The following is a 14,046-nucleotide window of genomic DNA, read 5'->3' as shown; positions in this document are numbered from 1 at the left end:
AAAGTAATCTTCAATCTCAGCTGGCATTTTTCACAACCACTTACTAGTGAAAATCCAACACTGATGATGCCAGGACCACGCCCAACCTCAGAAATTCACTGATGAGGCAAGACTTCTCAGCATCAAAGAACAATTGCAGTGAATCGCCATGCGGCTACGCTTTGCAACCTGTGTGGATAATAAACTTGCATTTCCAAAGACCAATAGTACTATGACCATGTAGATATTTCTAGATGGAATGTCTCCTAACTCATTTGGAAGTAACAATTACAGTAACTAAGATGTTCGGACACCGATATCAACCTGCTAAGAAGGCTTCTGTGCTATTTATTCAGTGAAGGAAGCCACCAGAATGCAGGACAGGAGCCTATCTCAGGACAGCTCCAACGAGTCACCAAAAATTCAACCAAAGAATGCAATGCTGCCAGCTTGGAACATAAAATAAATACATTACTGAAAGGACAATACATACAACCGACAGGACCACTTCATCCCAAGGTTAATAATCAGCTCTCACGATATTGGTGCTCCATAACACCAAAAACCTGGACCAAAATACTGCCACCTCTCGTTTTGCTTTTTCCCATTTCATCAGTGTGAGCAATGACAATCTTGTAACCATGATGGTAAGCTCCCCCAGAGAAGAATAACTTTGCAGATGTTTCTAGAGTATTTAGACCACCATAGGAGGCTTGTAGTCAAGCATCTCTCTAATATTTAACCTGATGGAAGGCCCCATTGATGAGCAAATATGCGCACTTTTCCAGTATATTCCTTTTGCACCAGAAGGTTTGTTTGCTTCTACCGATCTCTGCAATATCATTCGTAGGAAAAAATGTTAGGTTCCATGTAAATAAGTGCATCCCTTTGTATGTTGACCTAACTCATCATTGGGTGCATTACTGGAGCTCTAGAAAGAAGGTAAGTAACATACAACTGCAGCAATCAAATTTATGATGAGATCATCATCAGGAAAGTTGGCCTTTCCAAAAGGCAGGTGAACAATCCCAGTCTTATCTGCTCGATATTCAACTTTGCCCTTCTTGAACTCTTGAATGGCCTGTAATTGCCCTTGTATTAGAGAATTTTCTATCCAGTAGATTACCAAAATAATTATTAAACTTCAAAGTATAGAAGCTAAAGTAGTTGAAGCAATAAAAACAATGACACGGGCTTTTGCAGAGCATAACGTGATTCGATATTAATAGATGTTTGAAGTGGAAGATCTACAGAAATAATATTTAGAATGATGGATGGATCTTTGGTAACCCCCTTTTTTTCTGAAAAAAGAAACAGCTGGGAATTCATATAGCCCGAGAACTCCTTTCCTGGACCATTGCATGACATAAAGAAATGCCCATTATACAATGTTAGCAAAAGTTTCAGAAAATAATTTCCCTCTGATATCAAGCAGCTGAACATAATAATTGTGACTTGAACTCTAAAACTAGTGACTGATGTTACAAACTCCAACTGGTATATTTGACCAAGGGGCATGATTATTGCTAAAAGAAATCATCAAGTAATTCTCAGAAGATGGGAATACTAATAGTTCCTGAAACAATAGCCTTGTAATTCTAGATCCTTCAATTTATTTCTTTGAACTCTCAAAAGCTGAAAAGAACGAAAGTTTATACCATAAGTACACGCTTTTGTAGTGGTCCAGAAGAAGTGAAAAATTACTCAACTTAGAGAATAGGGAAAACTGTTAAAATAGAATTAGCATGACGGATTCTGGAAAGGCCAAAGGCATAGGAAAAAAAAAACTATTGGAAGTTTGGAACAGAAGCCTCTTCATGACAAGTCATTTACATGCCACCCCCCTCCCCCCCCCCAACCCACCCAACACACGCATGTATGCCCTTGTGTCATGATCGATATTTGCTATATGGAGGTATTTTCTATGAGGATTATACACAAACATCACTAATTTGTCGTATATCAATTAATCAAAAAATGAAAATATGCCTAAAATGTTTTTGATGAATCTCTTAATTCATCAATGGTTATACTATCATGATATGTTTTCAGAAATCTGTCTATGCTTTTCTTAATACTTCATTCTAGCATTCCATTTAAGGTTCAAGCCAATGTTTGAAACTAGTCGGAAATGAAGGTACTTAGCCAAGGCATACTTATTCAGTTCAACCAAAACATGCTCCAAAACCAGAAGTATCAAACCTTACCACCTAAACTAAAGGTACCTCAGTCTAGCAAAACTGGATCGAAGAATGTTAGATAATTTTACATTCTTTGTAGTTACACTTAGGATCATGGTCTGCCGTACCGGTCGGTACGGGCCGGTATCGGCCGGTACATACTGATACCGGATCCTACCGGTACGGTACAGCTACATATTTTGGTACCGACCGGTACCGATGAGTACCGACCCGTACCGACCGGTACCGATCCGAACCGACCAGTCCGTACCGGCTCCAATTTTTTTTTTTGGCTTTTAGCCCCATCGGTACGTACCGATTCGGCTCGGTTTGGTTCGGTACCGTACCGGTACCGATGCCCACTGGTACGTCGGTACCGCGTACCTTGCCTAGGATTGTGTTGTCAAGAAACTGAACCTCCTTGAGCAATAACAATTTCCATAATTTTTGAAATCAGATGAAATCTGAGGTAGTCAGGTCCAACGAAGGAACTGACCCAATCAAGACAAAAAGCAATATTAGGATCAACTTCTGGGTACCGAATATTGAAAATAGCAAAACTGCAAAATCGGATCAGTTTATATCAGCAAATTATCCAGCCATACCTGACTTATATCTGTAGTGACCGTACCCGCTTTAGGATTTGGCATAAGTCCTCGTGGTCCTAAAATCTTCCCCAAACTGGCAACCTGATGGAAGTTCAAAGAATTCCAGGATGAAACTCGACCAGTAGATTGTTCTAAGATTGAGCAAAGTAAGTCAACGTCAAATTACAATTAAAGCAATTCTTCAGACCTGTCTCCATGCTGGGCATTATGTTTAGCTAGCCATGAATATATTATGAAGCTCAAAAAAAATGCAGGAAGCCTTTCCATTATGGCAGCAGAAATATCTGAATATATAAAGATTAATGTAGCACAAAAAGCATGCAAAATCACAAAAAAGACAAAAGTTACAAGCAAGGTTGAATGTAGCAAAACTGCAAAAAGAAAAGACGAGTCTCTAAGGATCGCAATAATAATGAAGATTGAAGAATTTTTACATTTTATACCAGAAATGCAGCTACCGACAGTTTTCTCATGTTCTGTTAGGTATATGGCACATCTGATAAATGTTCCCTCCCACTCTCTCCAGAAAAAAAAGGAAAAAGAACATAATGAGGCCTTTCCTAGGTGGTGTATGACCATCCTATGTGACATTAGTAATAATAGTTGCAATTAATAGTTATGCTCCTCTCTATCAGATCATATGGAAAAGAAACAATTGCTTCTCCATGATGCTCTCTTAGGAGGTTATCCTGACCCACCACATCGTCCCAAAGTATTTGCCTTCATTTGTCCATTTTAAAGACCAATCAGGACCCTTGTAACTTGTCCTTCAAGAGGTATTTTAGGTTTTAGTTACCTAGAACTAGCAAAATTATGCTTCTTTGCTCAGTAGTGCACATGAATTGTTGTCATCTACCGGCCCCATGCAGGTAAATGATTATTATTAATGAAGATGCTTTGACCATTATCGATAGTGAAGGCTTCTTTCTCTCTAAAGGTACTTGCTTTAGCAAAATACATCTTCAACCTGGTCATCCATGCTTCCACCACTGATATAGTTGGCGGGTGATTACAAAACCTAGATACCTCCTAAGCCAATACAATATATTTAAATCACAGACTAGTGCTTTTCTTTTAGATGCTAGAGAATCCACAGGATATTCATTCATCCAGGAAAGCTTACACAGCTACACCAGTATGGTAAGCAAATACATAGCTTCTTAAAAAAATCAGTGACAAGTCCAAATTGGGGAGCATCCAAGTCTCAGGAACATTTTCATTTGCCTCCCATGGCAAAGATTAGATGTTCTATTGGAGAATTGGCTTTCCTCAATAGATGTTGACATTGGCAATCATAAGTACTGGTTCTCTAGTCCATCAAAGTGCAAAGCAGAGATACCAAGGTAGTGGTTTACCTTCGTAAAGCAAGTTAATTCAATTCTTAGGAGCAAGGTTTGCAGTCTTGGTACTGGACCCTGTACCAATACCCTGTACCGATACCCAACCAGTACACACATAATAAGTGTTAGTACGGTATATACCTCAACCCTTGGTATGGTGGACATACTAAGTCTTGGTATACTATTGGCACAGTACGATACACCTTGTACTAGATAGTATGGTCTAGTATAGCAAATCATGCTTGGGACTTAATTTGAAATTTAAGAGAAGTCCATATGTCCTACTGTGCAAATTCAAATCCTTTTAGAATGTGATCGTTTCAATCCCATGTTTTAGAATGTGGTGCATAAGGCCACATGCATAGATGCGACCTTTGACCACATCTTATTTCCTATCTACAGTTATTATATGTAGTTATACTTCGTATGGATCAAAAAGTCAGTCCATTTAGTGGTATAGAGTTGTATATGTGGCTCAACTAGCACAATATGGTTGCACATGTGGCTTGCTTACCATCATGGAGCCATATATGTGTCCATTCCTATGAGGGTTTGGTGGATGGAGCATGTTTTGACTAATGGTTAAGTCGGACATATGTTTCAATTATGTTATAATTATTGCTGTGAATATTAAATATTAAATAATAAATGCTAATTGTTAGTCATCATTATTATTAATATTTATATTATTTATATAAAACAATATATTAGCATTATTATTTTTAATATACTTAATATATTTTATTTATTTATATTAATTAAAATTACTAACAATATATGTTCCCGCATATCTGGTCCCTTGGCTGCCTGCATATTGCAATTGCCTTTTAAAATACTGTTACTTTAATCTCTAGTGGATCATGAGTAACTACCCAATCTACAAACACGCCACATTGGCGGATACTTAGTAGACACCCCTCCATCCACCATGTGGTTGAATTGTTCACATAGTAACTCCAAGAAAAAATCTCTTACTGTTGTTTTCTTCCTCCTTGCTGGAACTACATGCTCTCAAGTATGTTCGATGTCGATGATATTTTTAATAGCCATTCTGCTACTAGCTTTTTAATCCTACCAGAATAATTCCTTCAACTCTTAAAAAGATTATGAAGCAATACACTTGTACATGTTTATGTACATATACATACATATATGTATATATAGACAAATACATATAATTTACATATATATACACTTGTTGCTCAAGTGCCAAGCCCAAAACTATGAAAAGGCCCATATGTTTAATCAGTCTCTGATGCCCTTTCTCTTATTCATGCATTTGTTCACTACTTCCATATCTAATGCGATAGCTAGACTACTATCTGAAAGAACCCTAATTTCAGTATTCACAAGAGAACAAAGCACACCAAGATCAACTACCAATCTTGCACCATGACTCTTGTTCTAGACTTGCTTATTACTAAACCAAGAGTTAAAAATGATTTTACTAAGCAAACTCTAAAGCATGGTTCACCATATCGGCCTGAATCGGGTGGTACCAAGTGATACCGTACCATACTGGTATCCGGTATAGGCGGTGTACTGAGTGTCAATATGCTGAAAAGATTCCATATCATACTGTACCGATATAGTGCTAATGTGGCACCGATACGGGGTCCAGTACCGAGATGGCGAACCTTGCTCTCAATTCTATTCTATGGTGTTTATTCAAAATTAGACATGGATCCTGTAGAGCAGCTTTCCTATATGAACTACATATGAACATCATATCGGTATCAAACTTAACTTTGTGTATTTCATAGGTAGAAGTTCATACTTCAACAAAAGTTTTAAAAAAATCAATAAAATTGAAGGAATGAAAAATAGAAAATAAATAGTTTTTGATAGGGCAAATAAATAGTAAGAATCCAACAAAATTAAGAAAGCAATTCAGAATGAGTCATTTTTTTTAAAAAAATCATGAATTGCTTAAGTAAGAAAAAAGAAATAATGAATATTAAAATTTGAAGTATTTAAAGAACTAGTCAGTAAGTATGCATGTTTGTGCATCATAGACTTACACATTATGGGAAGCCCTAGTATGCTAAGGTCATAGTCTCATGGACAATTGTGTGCATGTTCATCAAGATCTCTCTCTCTCTCTCACACTCTCTCCCTGCCCTCTTCCCCCCCAACCTTTAGTAGTAGAGACAATTCACCATTGCGACTTCCTAATATGGTTCAGAGCTAGGAGACACCACATCTTAGAAGTGTGGATAGTAATAAAATTACATGATGTGCTATGCAACTAAGAACTTAATTTTAAGCTAGCAGCTTCTCTTAGTAATGCATAAACGAATAATTATTGAGTCATCTTTAATTAAAAATGACACGAATAACATGTTTTTGTAGATTTTGAGACATTTTTACTGAATATTATCACCAAAAACTTTTTTATTTGCAGTTATATTCAAAAAAAACTGCAAGCACAAAAGGAGATGAAGATAACCAATTTGAGCTCTTAAAATCACATAACTTTTAATCCAATTCACAACCAAGTGTGATGTTTAAAATTTTAGACCTCAATCTCCTGATGTTGTTTTGTGAAAGTGTTCCATTTCATATTCTAGCTGATTCTATGATTCTATCATACTAGTTGGTAAATTTTTTTTTTTCAATTTTTAATTCTCTATGAAGTCTCAGATTTAACTTTCATTTTTCTTCTCTAGAAAGCATCAAAGTTGTGAAATTACAAATGACCAAATTAATTTAAATTGAAAACTAGATCAAATGGGCATCTTCACTATACGATAACAACGTCCAACAAAAGATCTCCTCGAAATCTGCCATCCATGGTTCAGATATATGTTTCATCCACCCCGCTCCCCAAACAGCCATAAAGTATTCAGATCAAACAAAACCAATATTAATTGTAAGTCAAGCCGCATAATACAACAAGTCGGACCAGGGCTTTTTGATTTTATATTGCATCACTTCCAAGAGGATGTAAACCCTGATTGAGTATGCAATATGAGCACAAGAAACCATCAAAGGAGGTTATCAATGAATTTTGAAAATTTATATAACTCCAGGCTTCCACTAGAATGCTAATTAACAATTAGCAATCCAGATAACCAAGCCTATAAAGTAATTATAAGTTCATAACAAAAGTATTATTGACGGTGATTAAAGAAGAGCAGTAGGTTTACTATTGGAATTGTGGAAGATAGTAATTTTTGGAATATAGATTTTGACTAGCACAATCAAAGGAAACAATGCACCTTTAGTTTATGTTCCACCAGAGGCTATTGAAGCACTTTGATGGTCTCTAAAAGTTCTGCTCCAGTTAGACATTCTACAACAAGCTTACTAATTAGGAGGCAAAGATGTGAAAGGGAATGTATGTAGATTAAAAAAAACATATCACAGAAAAAATTATGTTTAACAAGTATAATTTATCAAGGTGGCAGGATATTAATTTAGATGGGTTATTAATGCAGCAGGAGCAGCCAAGATGGTTGGTGAGAGATAAAAGGAAAAAGGGAGAAGCAGAGAGGGTGTGTCATTTCTCCTGCCAGCCACTTCCAAATCTCCTGAATTATCTAGGAGCACTTTTCAGCATTCCAGACAAGTATCAATCACAGACGATTAAAGACATTTCATATCTTAAGAGTCCCACTGACAGGAGAGTGGATAGGCTGAATGCTCATCTTGATTCATTTCTTCTCAAAGAATTCTTCAAAGAAAAGGACTATACCTGTGCCTAGAAATACAGAGCCTGCCGCCCCTAATGCTTTCTTTCTCTTTTTGATAAGAGTCCTCACAGAAGGGTTATCATATAGCAAATGAATGGCCGAAAAATACATTTAGAGTAATTTTAAAATTAGGAATTCTAAAGTGTAAATCAGTTGTTTTCATTTAATTTCTTTTCTTTCTAAGTGCAATAACTTGGTCAATATCATGAAAAGGCAAGTTTCAAAAGCTCGTATAGGGCTGGAGTGTCTCTTTTCAAGAGCTAGATGATGTACAACGAAGGAAATTTTTTTCTACTATCTATTTTAGACTGTGCAGCAACTCAATACAAGAAGTATGAAGCTTGCAGTTCTGCATGTGACTGGGTCATGCCTAAATTAACCATGACAGTGAAAAGCAAACCATAACTTCTAAGAAAGTACGCAATTGCAATATATATATATATATATATATATATATACATGTAATAATCATGTCTGTAGTCTGTATATCATTTCCAGGATAGATAAATAATATATGTGTTGTTATTAAAATTATAGCCATAAGAAATTTTGTAGAATATTTCCCTATAACAACATAAAGTTAGCTACTATAACAGGTATTATGTGGCTAAGCAGTTAGAAGTTACTGATTAAAAGCTTAACAAAATAAAAGAAGGCACCAATTAATTTTAGTTTCTTTAACAAATGTTTTTTTTTTGACTATGCAGTCAAATAATTTAAATGGCTGTTTAAAATTTCACTTCATTAGCATTGAAGCAGCATTGTATATTTAATGGCAGATGAAACACTTTTTTTTTTAAAAAAGTAAAAATATAAACTGCCATGATTTAGTTTGCTTACATCCTCTATCTGTGCCAACATGAAAATTTAAACGGAAAGGAAAAGAGCAAAAATCCTTTTTGAATGTAAGAAACATGCCTTAGGCATCATATCTGGAGAAGCAATTAGCTTATCAAACTCCATGAATCCTCCCTTTATTTGTTCTATAAGATCTTCTCCACCAATTATATCAGCTCCTGCATTTTTTGCTTCATCGATATTTTCACCTATAAAATTTAAACCTATAAATATCAGATTCAGAAAGAGTAAAGTTTTAAAAAGCTTGCCCGAGTAAAAATTAATGTAACGCCATCATCATACTAAAGAAAAAACAAAAAGGATCTATATTGAATCATGTATTGCATAGTTAAAAACATCTCCAATTATGCCTACAAAGATAAACTTCTATTAATTGTTCAACTTTAATAGACAACTACTGTTTTAAGATAAGTTGAAAGCCATGTTGGATGAGCTCCAACTTTAAGATGAATCTTTAGTGACGGTCTAGGCAACTCAGGCGATATAGGACGATTTTCATTAATTTTATGACCCTGTTGTTTAGTCAATTTTCATCCTCGCCTGGACCTGCTGAGCAGCTCCTTCATCAATAATGATATGACCCGATCTCGGGTCTGTTCTAAAAAGTTGTTCTCATCAAGGAAAATTCATCCATATATTCAAAACCACCACCCATTCATGCAAGAAACCCAACATGGTCCAAGAATTCCTTACGCTGCTGACGATAATAGGCTTCTTTGATTTGTGACAAAAGTAGAAACATGCAGTACGTTCGTGAGATTCTGAATTGCTAGGCACATTTTAACACCCCAAGGTCTAAAGTTTAGGCAAGGATTCAAGTTCCGGCAGGACGTCCTACAGAAGACTAGGACGGGGTACCATCTACTGTGTCAGGATAGGAGCGTCCCGCCATCGTCCCAACGTCTCGATCGGCATGTCTTGGAACATTTCCAGTCCCAAGTGTCAAGATGGAGCGGGATAACAACGCATCCCGTTTTCCTAGGAAAACCGAGACAGCCTTGACCCATGGGATTTAAAACCTTGAGTTTAGGCATGGCTGCATGGGCATCATGATGAGCATTGCTTTACTATGATTGCCCTCTAAAGCCTATCTATTATAGGGACACCATCACACTATACTTAGTCCATTCTAGAGTTGCCTTTGATACCCAAAAGTTTGAAACTTGGCGAAATGCCGTTTTTACCAAATGAGAAATCTAGAGGTCAGAAAAGCAAAAATGTTTCCCCATATTAAGAAAAAGATTCGTCTCCAATAAGGTAGTTACTTCAGGCATCCCTTTATATTATTTGTTAGGTTTCAGCTGTAAGCTGAAGAAATGGCCAAGGTAATGTTCTTCTTGAGTTTCAAAAGGTTGAGAAGACATCATCCAATTGAGGAAAAAGACTTTCATTGGTTTTTATAAATGATGCAAGATCTTATTAGGAAAGATAATTCAAAATTTGTTGAATTCAAGGTTTTAAATCCCGTGAGACATGACTATTCCGGTTTTCCAATAGAACGGGACATGCCCCCGTTGCACCCTATCCCAACACTTGGGATAGGAGATGCGCCAAGACATGTAGATTGGGACATTGAGATGATGGCGGGACATCCCTGTCCTGACACATGGGATGGTACCCCATCCCAATGTCCCATGGGATGTCCCGCCGGGACTTGAATCCTTAGTTGAATTATCATTCAGGGATTGATCAGCCGACAGATACTCTATAGACTAATGTAGCTAATAGAGAACTGAAACTATATGTCTTCTAGAATTTCCAAATATCATTTAAGTTAGACTTAGTTTGAACTATTAAAAAGGGGCTAACTTCATTGAAATATAATATCGCATTGTAAGCTTATGTCTAGGGATAAAGGATCCATTGATTAGTTTGGCTTTGATGTTTTTTGTCAAGGAATAAACAAATTTTCTGGCTTTCTGGAGGGGAGGACTATGGATCAGTGGGGTTACAAAAGATGAACAAGATACCATGTGATTTAGAAGGAAACAATGGTTAGTGTTAAAGATACTTAAGAGTTTGTGATTCCATAAGTTGATCAGCTGTTGGACCTACTATGGATCAATAGGCAATTCAACAAGGTTTTTCAGTAGAAATGAATTTATAAGCCTTCCGCAATTTATAATCATGCCTCAAATTAGATACAAATGGAACAAGAAAGTGGGAATTCGAACAAAATTCATTATATGAGATTCTAATCTATGACTGAAAATGAAGGATCCATGGATTGGTTTAGGATTTGATAGAGTTCTGCAAATTAATCAACAGAATTTAGTTTGCTGGATTTTCATGCATACCAAAGTTTTGGACCATGATAAACTTAACACTTGTAGCATCAGAATTGCATAATGAACAGGTTGAGGGCAAGATCGCTATATAACCCACCTAATTTATTAACGTATTCTTCTCATGTTTCTCATTCAAAAATGTACAAGAGACTCATGATGTGTGTAGTCATGTATTGATATAACAGCATTGGACAAACATGGAGTCAGACTTCAGAGACTGAACAGAAGCAATTTTTTATGGATGGCATTAAATCCATCTGATTTAAGACTAACAAAATGGACGAATTGAATCATAACTATCCAGTTCAGTTTAAGGGAAGCTGTACAATCATGGGCCTCCAAGCAGATGACAATAACAAAAGCATGCACCGTTCAGTACAGTTTCCATGAATTGAATGAGATACCGAACCTTCCTAAGAAACAGTACATCTTTGAAACCAAGATTTTCATGCAAAACAAATGAAAAGATAGGACATAAGCATGTTCCACAAACAAGATACTTCTAATGTCAACATAATCAGAGACTAGCTTTATCAAAAGCTTTGTACCAATCTAGAACAATTAGTTGCTGAGAGATTGACTAGCTGTTAAGAAATTATAGTCAAAAACATAACACTTAAAATGAGAAAAATCAGATTATTAAATCACATTGTAATATCATACTGAAAAATAGAAAATCCATAAGTCTTGCTGAGAAAGCAAAAGATATCATGTAAAAGTATTTAAACTTCTGTTTAGATGTATGAGATAGGTCACTTTAACAGCATAAGTATTTAGCTACCCGCCTTGCGTTAGAACGGCCACTTTAACGGTCTGCCCTGTCCCCTTGGGCAAATTCACCTACAAGAAGACAGAACAATAGATAAGCAATCAACCCAGAAGCACTAACAAACAAACAAATTTAAAATGCAATAAAACGAAGAAATTATTGAAATTCCAAACCGTGGCCCTCAGCTGTTGGTCATTGTATTTGGGGTCAATGTTAAGCCGAAAATGGGCCTCCACGGACTCGACAAACCTAGTGCTAGACATCTGCTTGAGAAGCGCCACTGCGGTCGGCACATCATACTCCTTCTTGTTCTCCCTCAGCTTCTGGATCTCCAAGAACCTCTTCGACCTCGTCTGCCATCAAAACACCACCTTTATCGGCGTCCTTTTCACTAGTTCCTCCAAAATTTTGACAGATAAAAACGCACACAGAGTAAAGAAGAAGAAGATCAGAAGAGGAAGTACTCTATCCCTCTTGAGGAGCAAAGCGGCCTTGCCGGTCTTGGGCTTGGAGGGCGGCGACGGGGTTTCGGCGGCGGCCTCCGACGTGGCCTCATCATCCTCCACTACGTCGGTTTCGGTTGCGGCGGCGGTGGCGGCCTCGGCGCGGGTGGGTTTCCAGGAGGCGATAGGAAGGCATGGGCTGCAGGAATGGAGGGTGTGGAGAGCCAAGGAGGGGTAGGAGGAGGAGGAGGAGGAGGAGGAGAATGGGCGGAGGGAGAGAGGAGCAGCGGCGGCCTTGGGGCAGGTGAGGGCCGCAAGTGGGGAGAGGGAGGCGGCGGCGGCGGCTGTAGCGGTAGCGGTAGCGGAGGCCATCATCGCCGCTTGATTGGGAGCTCCGCGGGCTTCCTCGTGCTGGGTGTTGGGGGGAGGGCGTGAGGAGAGAGAGGATAAGGGAGACAGACACTTGGGAGGATAGTATGTCCCGGTTTTTTGGGTGCGGGTTGGGTTGAATTGTCGCCTCGCCAGGACGATCAGGCTGAGGTGCGACGGTCGTCCGTAAACCGTTGGATTTTGAGGACAAAATGGTGGGTTGGAAATGGAAGGTTACGGCATTTCAGTGTTTCAGGTCTATTATGATTGCTGGATTTAACGTGACAACTGATCCCCACTTCCCATGCATGAACTTTGAATACGAACTTGCCCACACCAATAAACACATGCATGCAGTCACATATAAAATATATATGATTAATATAAACATATAAATATAAAAAAAATCGGCATTTTTTTTTTCATTAATATCCGCGCATAGAATTTATTGCTTCCATCGATTTGATTGAATTAGGAGATAATTGCCAGGATTCCAACCCAGGCTGCTGTCGTTACTTTAGCAACTTTACCAACTGAGCGAGTTAACAATCTGAACATCTGTCTTTTTTTTTTTTTTCATAATCCAGTGAGGGTGATCAGAAAGATGAGGAGGAAATGGTGTCAAGAATCAGTGGAAGCCAGTTTCTTTTTGAAACCCAAAATTTCCAGCTATGAAGGTAATTGTCGGTGTCACAGTCTTGGAATCGTATTCTGCAACTTAGTGTGTTCGGGCCGGGCTTGAACACACAAAAAAAAAAAAAAATCAAATTTTATATAGCCCGGTCCGAAGTTCGATTAAAAATGAATAGAGTCCGGGCCCGAGGCCCAGCCCATGATCAGATCTAATTGTTACCTTCCTCAGTTGTGGCAGGGGACGAGAGAGGTGTAGCAACTAGAAATAAATGCTTATTTCTTCATCCCTCTATTTTCTTTACCCAACAACTACGTTAGTGATGCAGGAAAATCAACAGCACTAATATCACTATGGACAAAGTTGGACAGAGCTTCTGCACAGTCACCACCTATGGCAGGAGAATATAAACTTTCTTTGAAGAGCCAATGAGCTGCTTCATTGGCTTCCCTATACTGATCCTTTTCATCGAGCAGAATAGAAAACCGTCAGCGTGCAATCGAGGCCTCTTCCTTTCAATAAAAAAGAGAGAAAATTTTTGAAAAGAGGAATCTGGGGCCTCATATCCGTCATACAATTTAATATCTAAAATACAGCACCCTAATCCATTATGTCATAATCTTCACCACTTACACCACTTGCATTTTCAAAAATTTGGTCTCTTTGGCAAACTACAGAAGTTGTCTTTGAGAGAAGGCAAATATTCATTTCTTCCAAGACATCCTTGGGCTGATTTTGGAAAAACGAACAGCATGAAACAATAGAACGGCTACCTACAGTTAATACATGATGGCAGGCAGTATTCTGTTTTCTCTGTGCTCCAAAGGGAGGCCAAGGACCTGGGATGACAATTCCGGAAGCTACAAGAGGACGCTTCCCTTTTTTT

General features: G+C 37.8%; 1 protein-coding gene across 1 annotated transcript; it reads right to left on the bottom strand.

The window, feature by feature from the left end:
- Positions 1-230: 230 nt before the first annotated feature.
- Positions 231-12,634, bottom strand: LOC103701665 (50S ribosomal protein L1, chloroplastic). Its single transcript, XM_008783816.4, has 7 exons — positions 12,182-12,634; positions 11,891-12,070; positions 11,734-11,788; positions 8,721-8,848; positions 2,765-2,848; positions 935-1,060; positions 231-811 (listed from the first exon to the last, which is right to left on the bottom strand). The coding sequence occupies exons 1-7, from the start codon at positions 12,533-12,535 to the stop codon at positions 674-676; spliced, it is 1,065 nt and encodes a 354-aa protein (XP_008782038.2). The 5' UTR covers positions 12,536-12,634; the 3' UTR covers positions 231-673.
- Between the last annotated feature and the right edge of the window lie 1,412 nt (positions 12,635-14,046).

This window comes from Phoenix dactylifera, chromosome 13 (genome assembly GCF_009389715.1).
Source record: "Phoenix dactylifera cultivar Barhee BC4 chromosome 13, palm_55x_up_171113_PBpolish2nd_filt_p, whole genome shotgun sequence".
Taxonomy (NCBI): Eukaryota; Viridiplantae; Streptophyta; class Magnoliopsida; order Arecales; family Arecaceae; genus Phoenix; species Phoenix dactylifera.
Note: the sequence above shows the minus strand (reverse complement) of the source record. Positions and strands in the feature narration are given on the sequence as shown.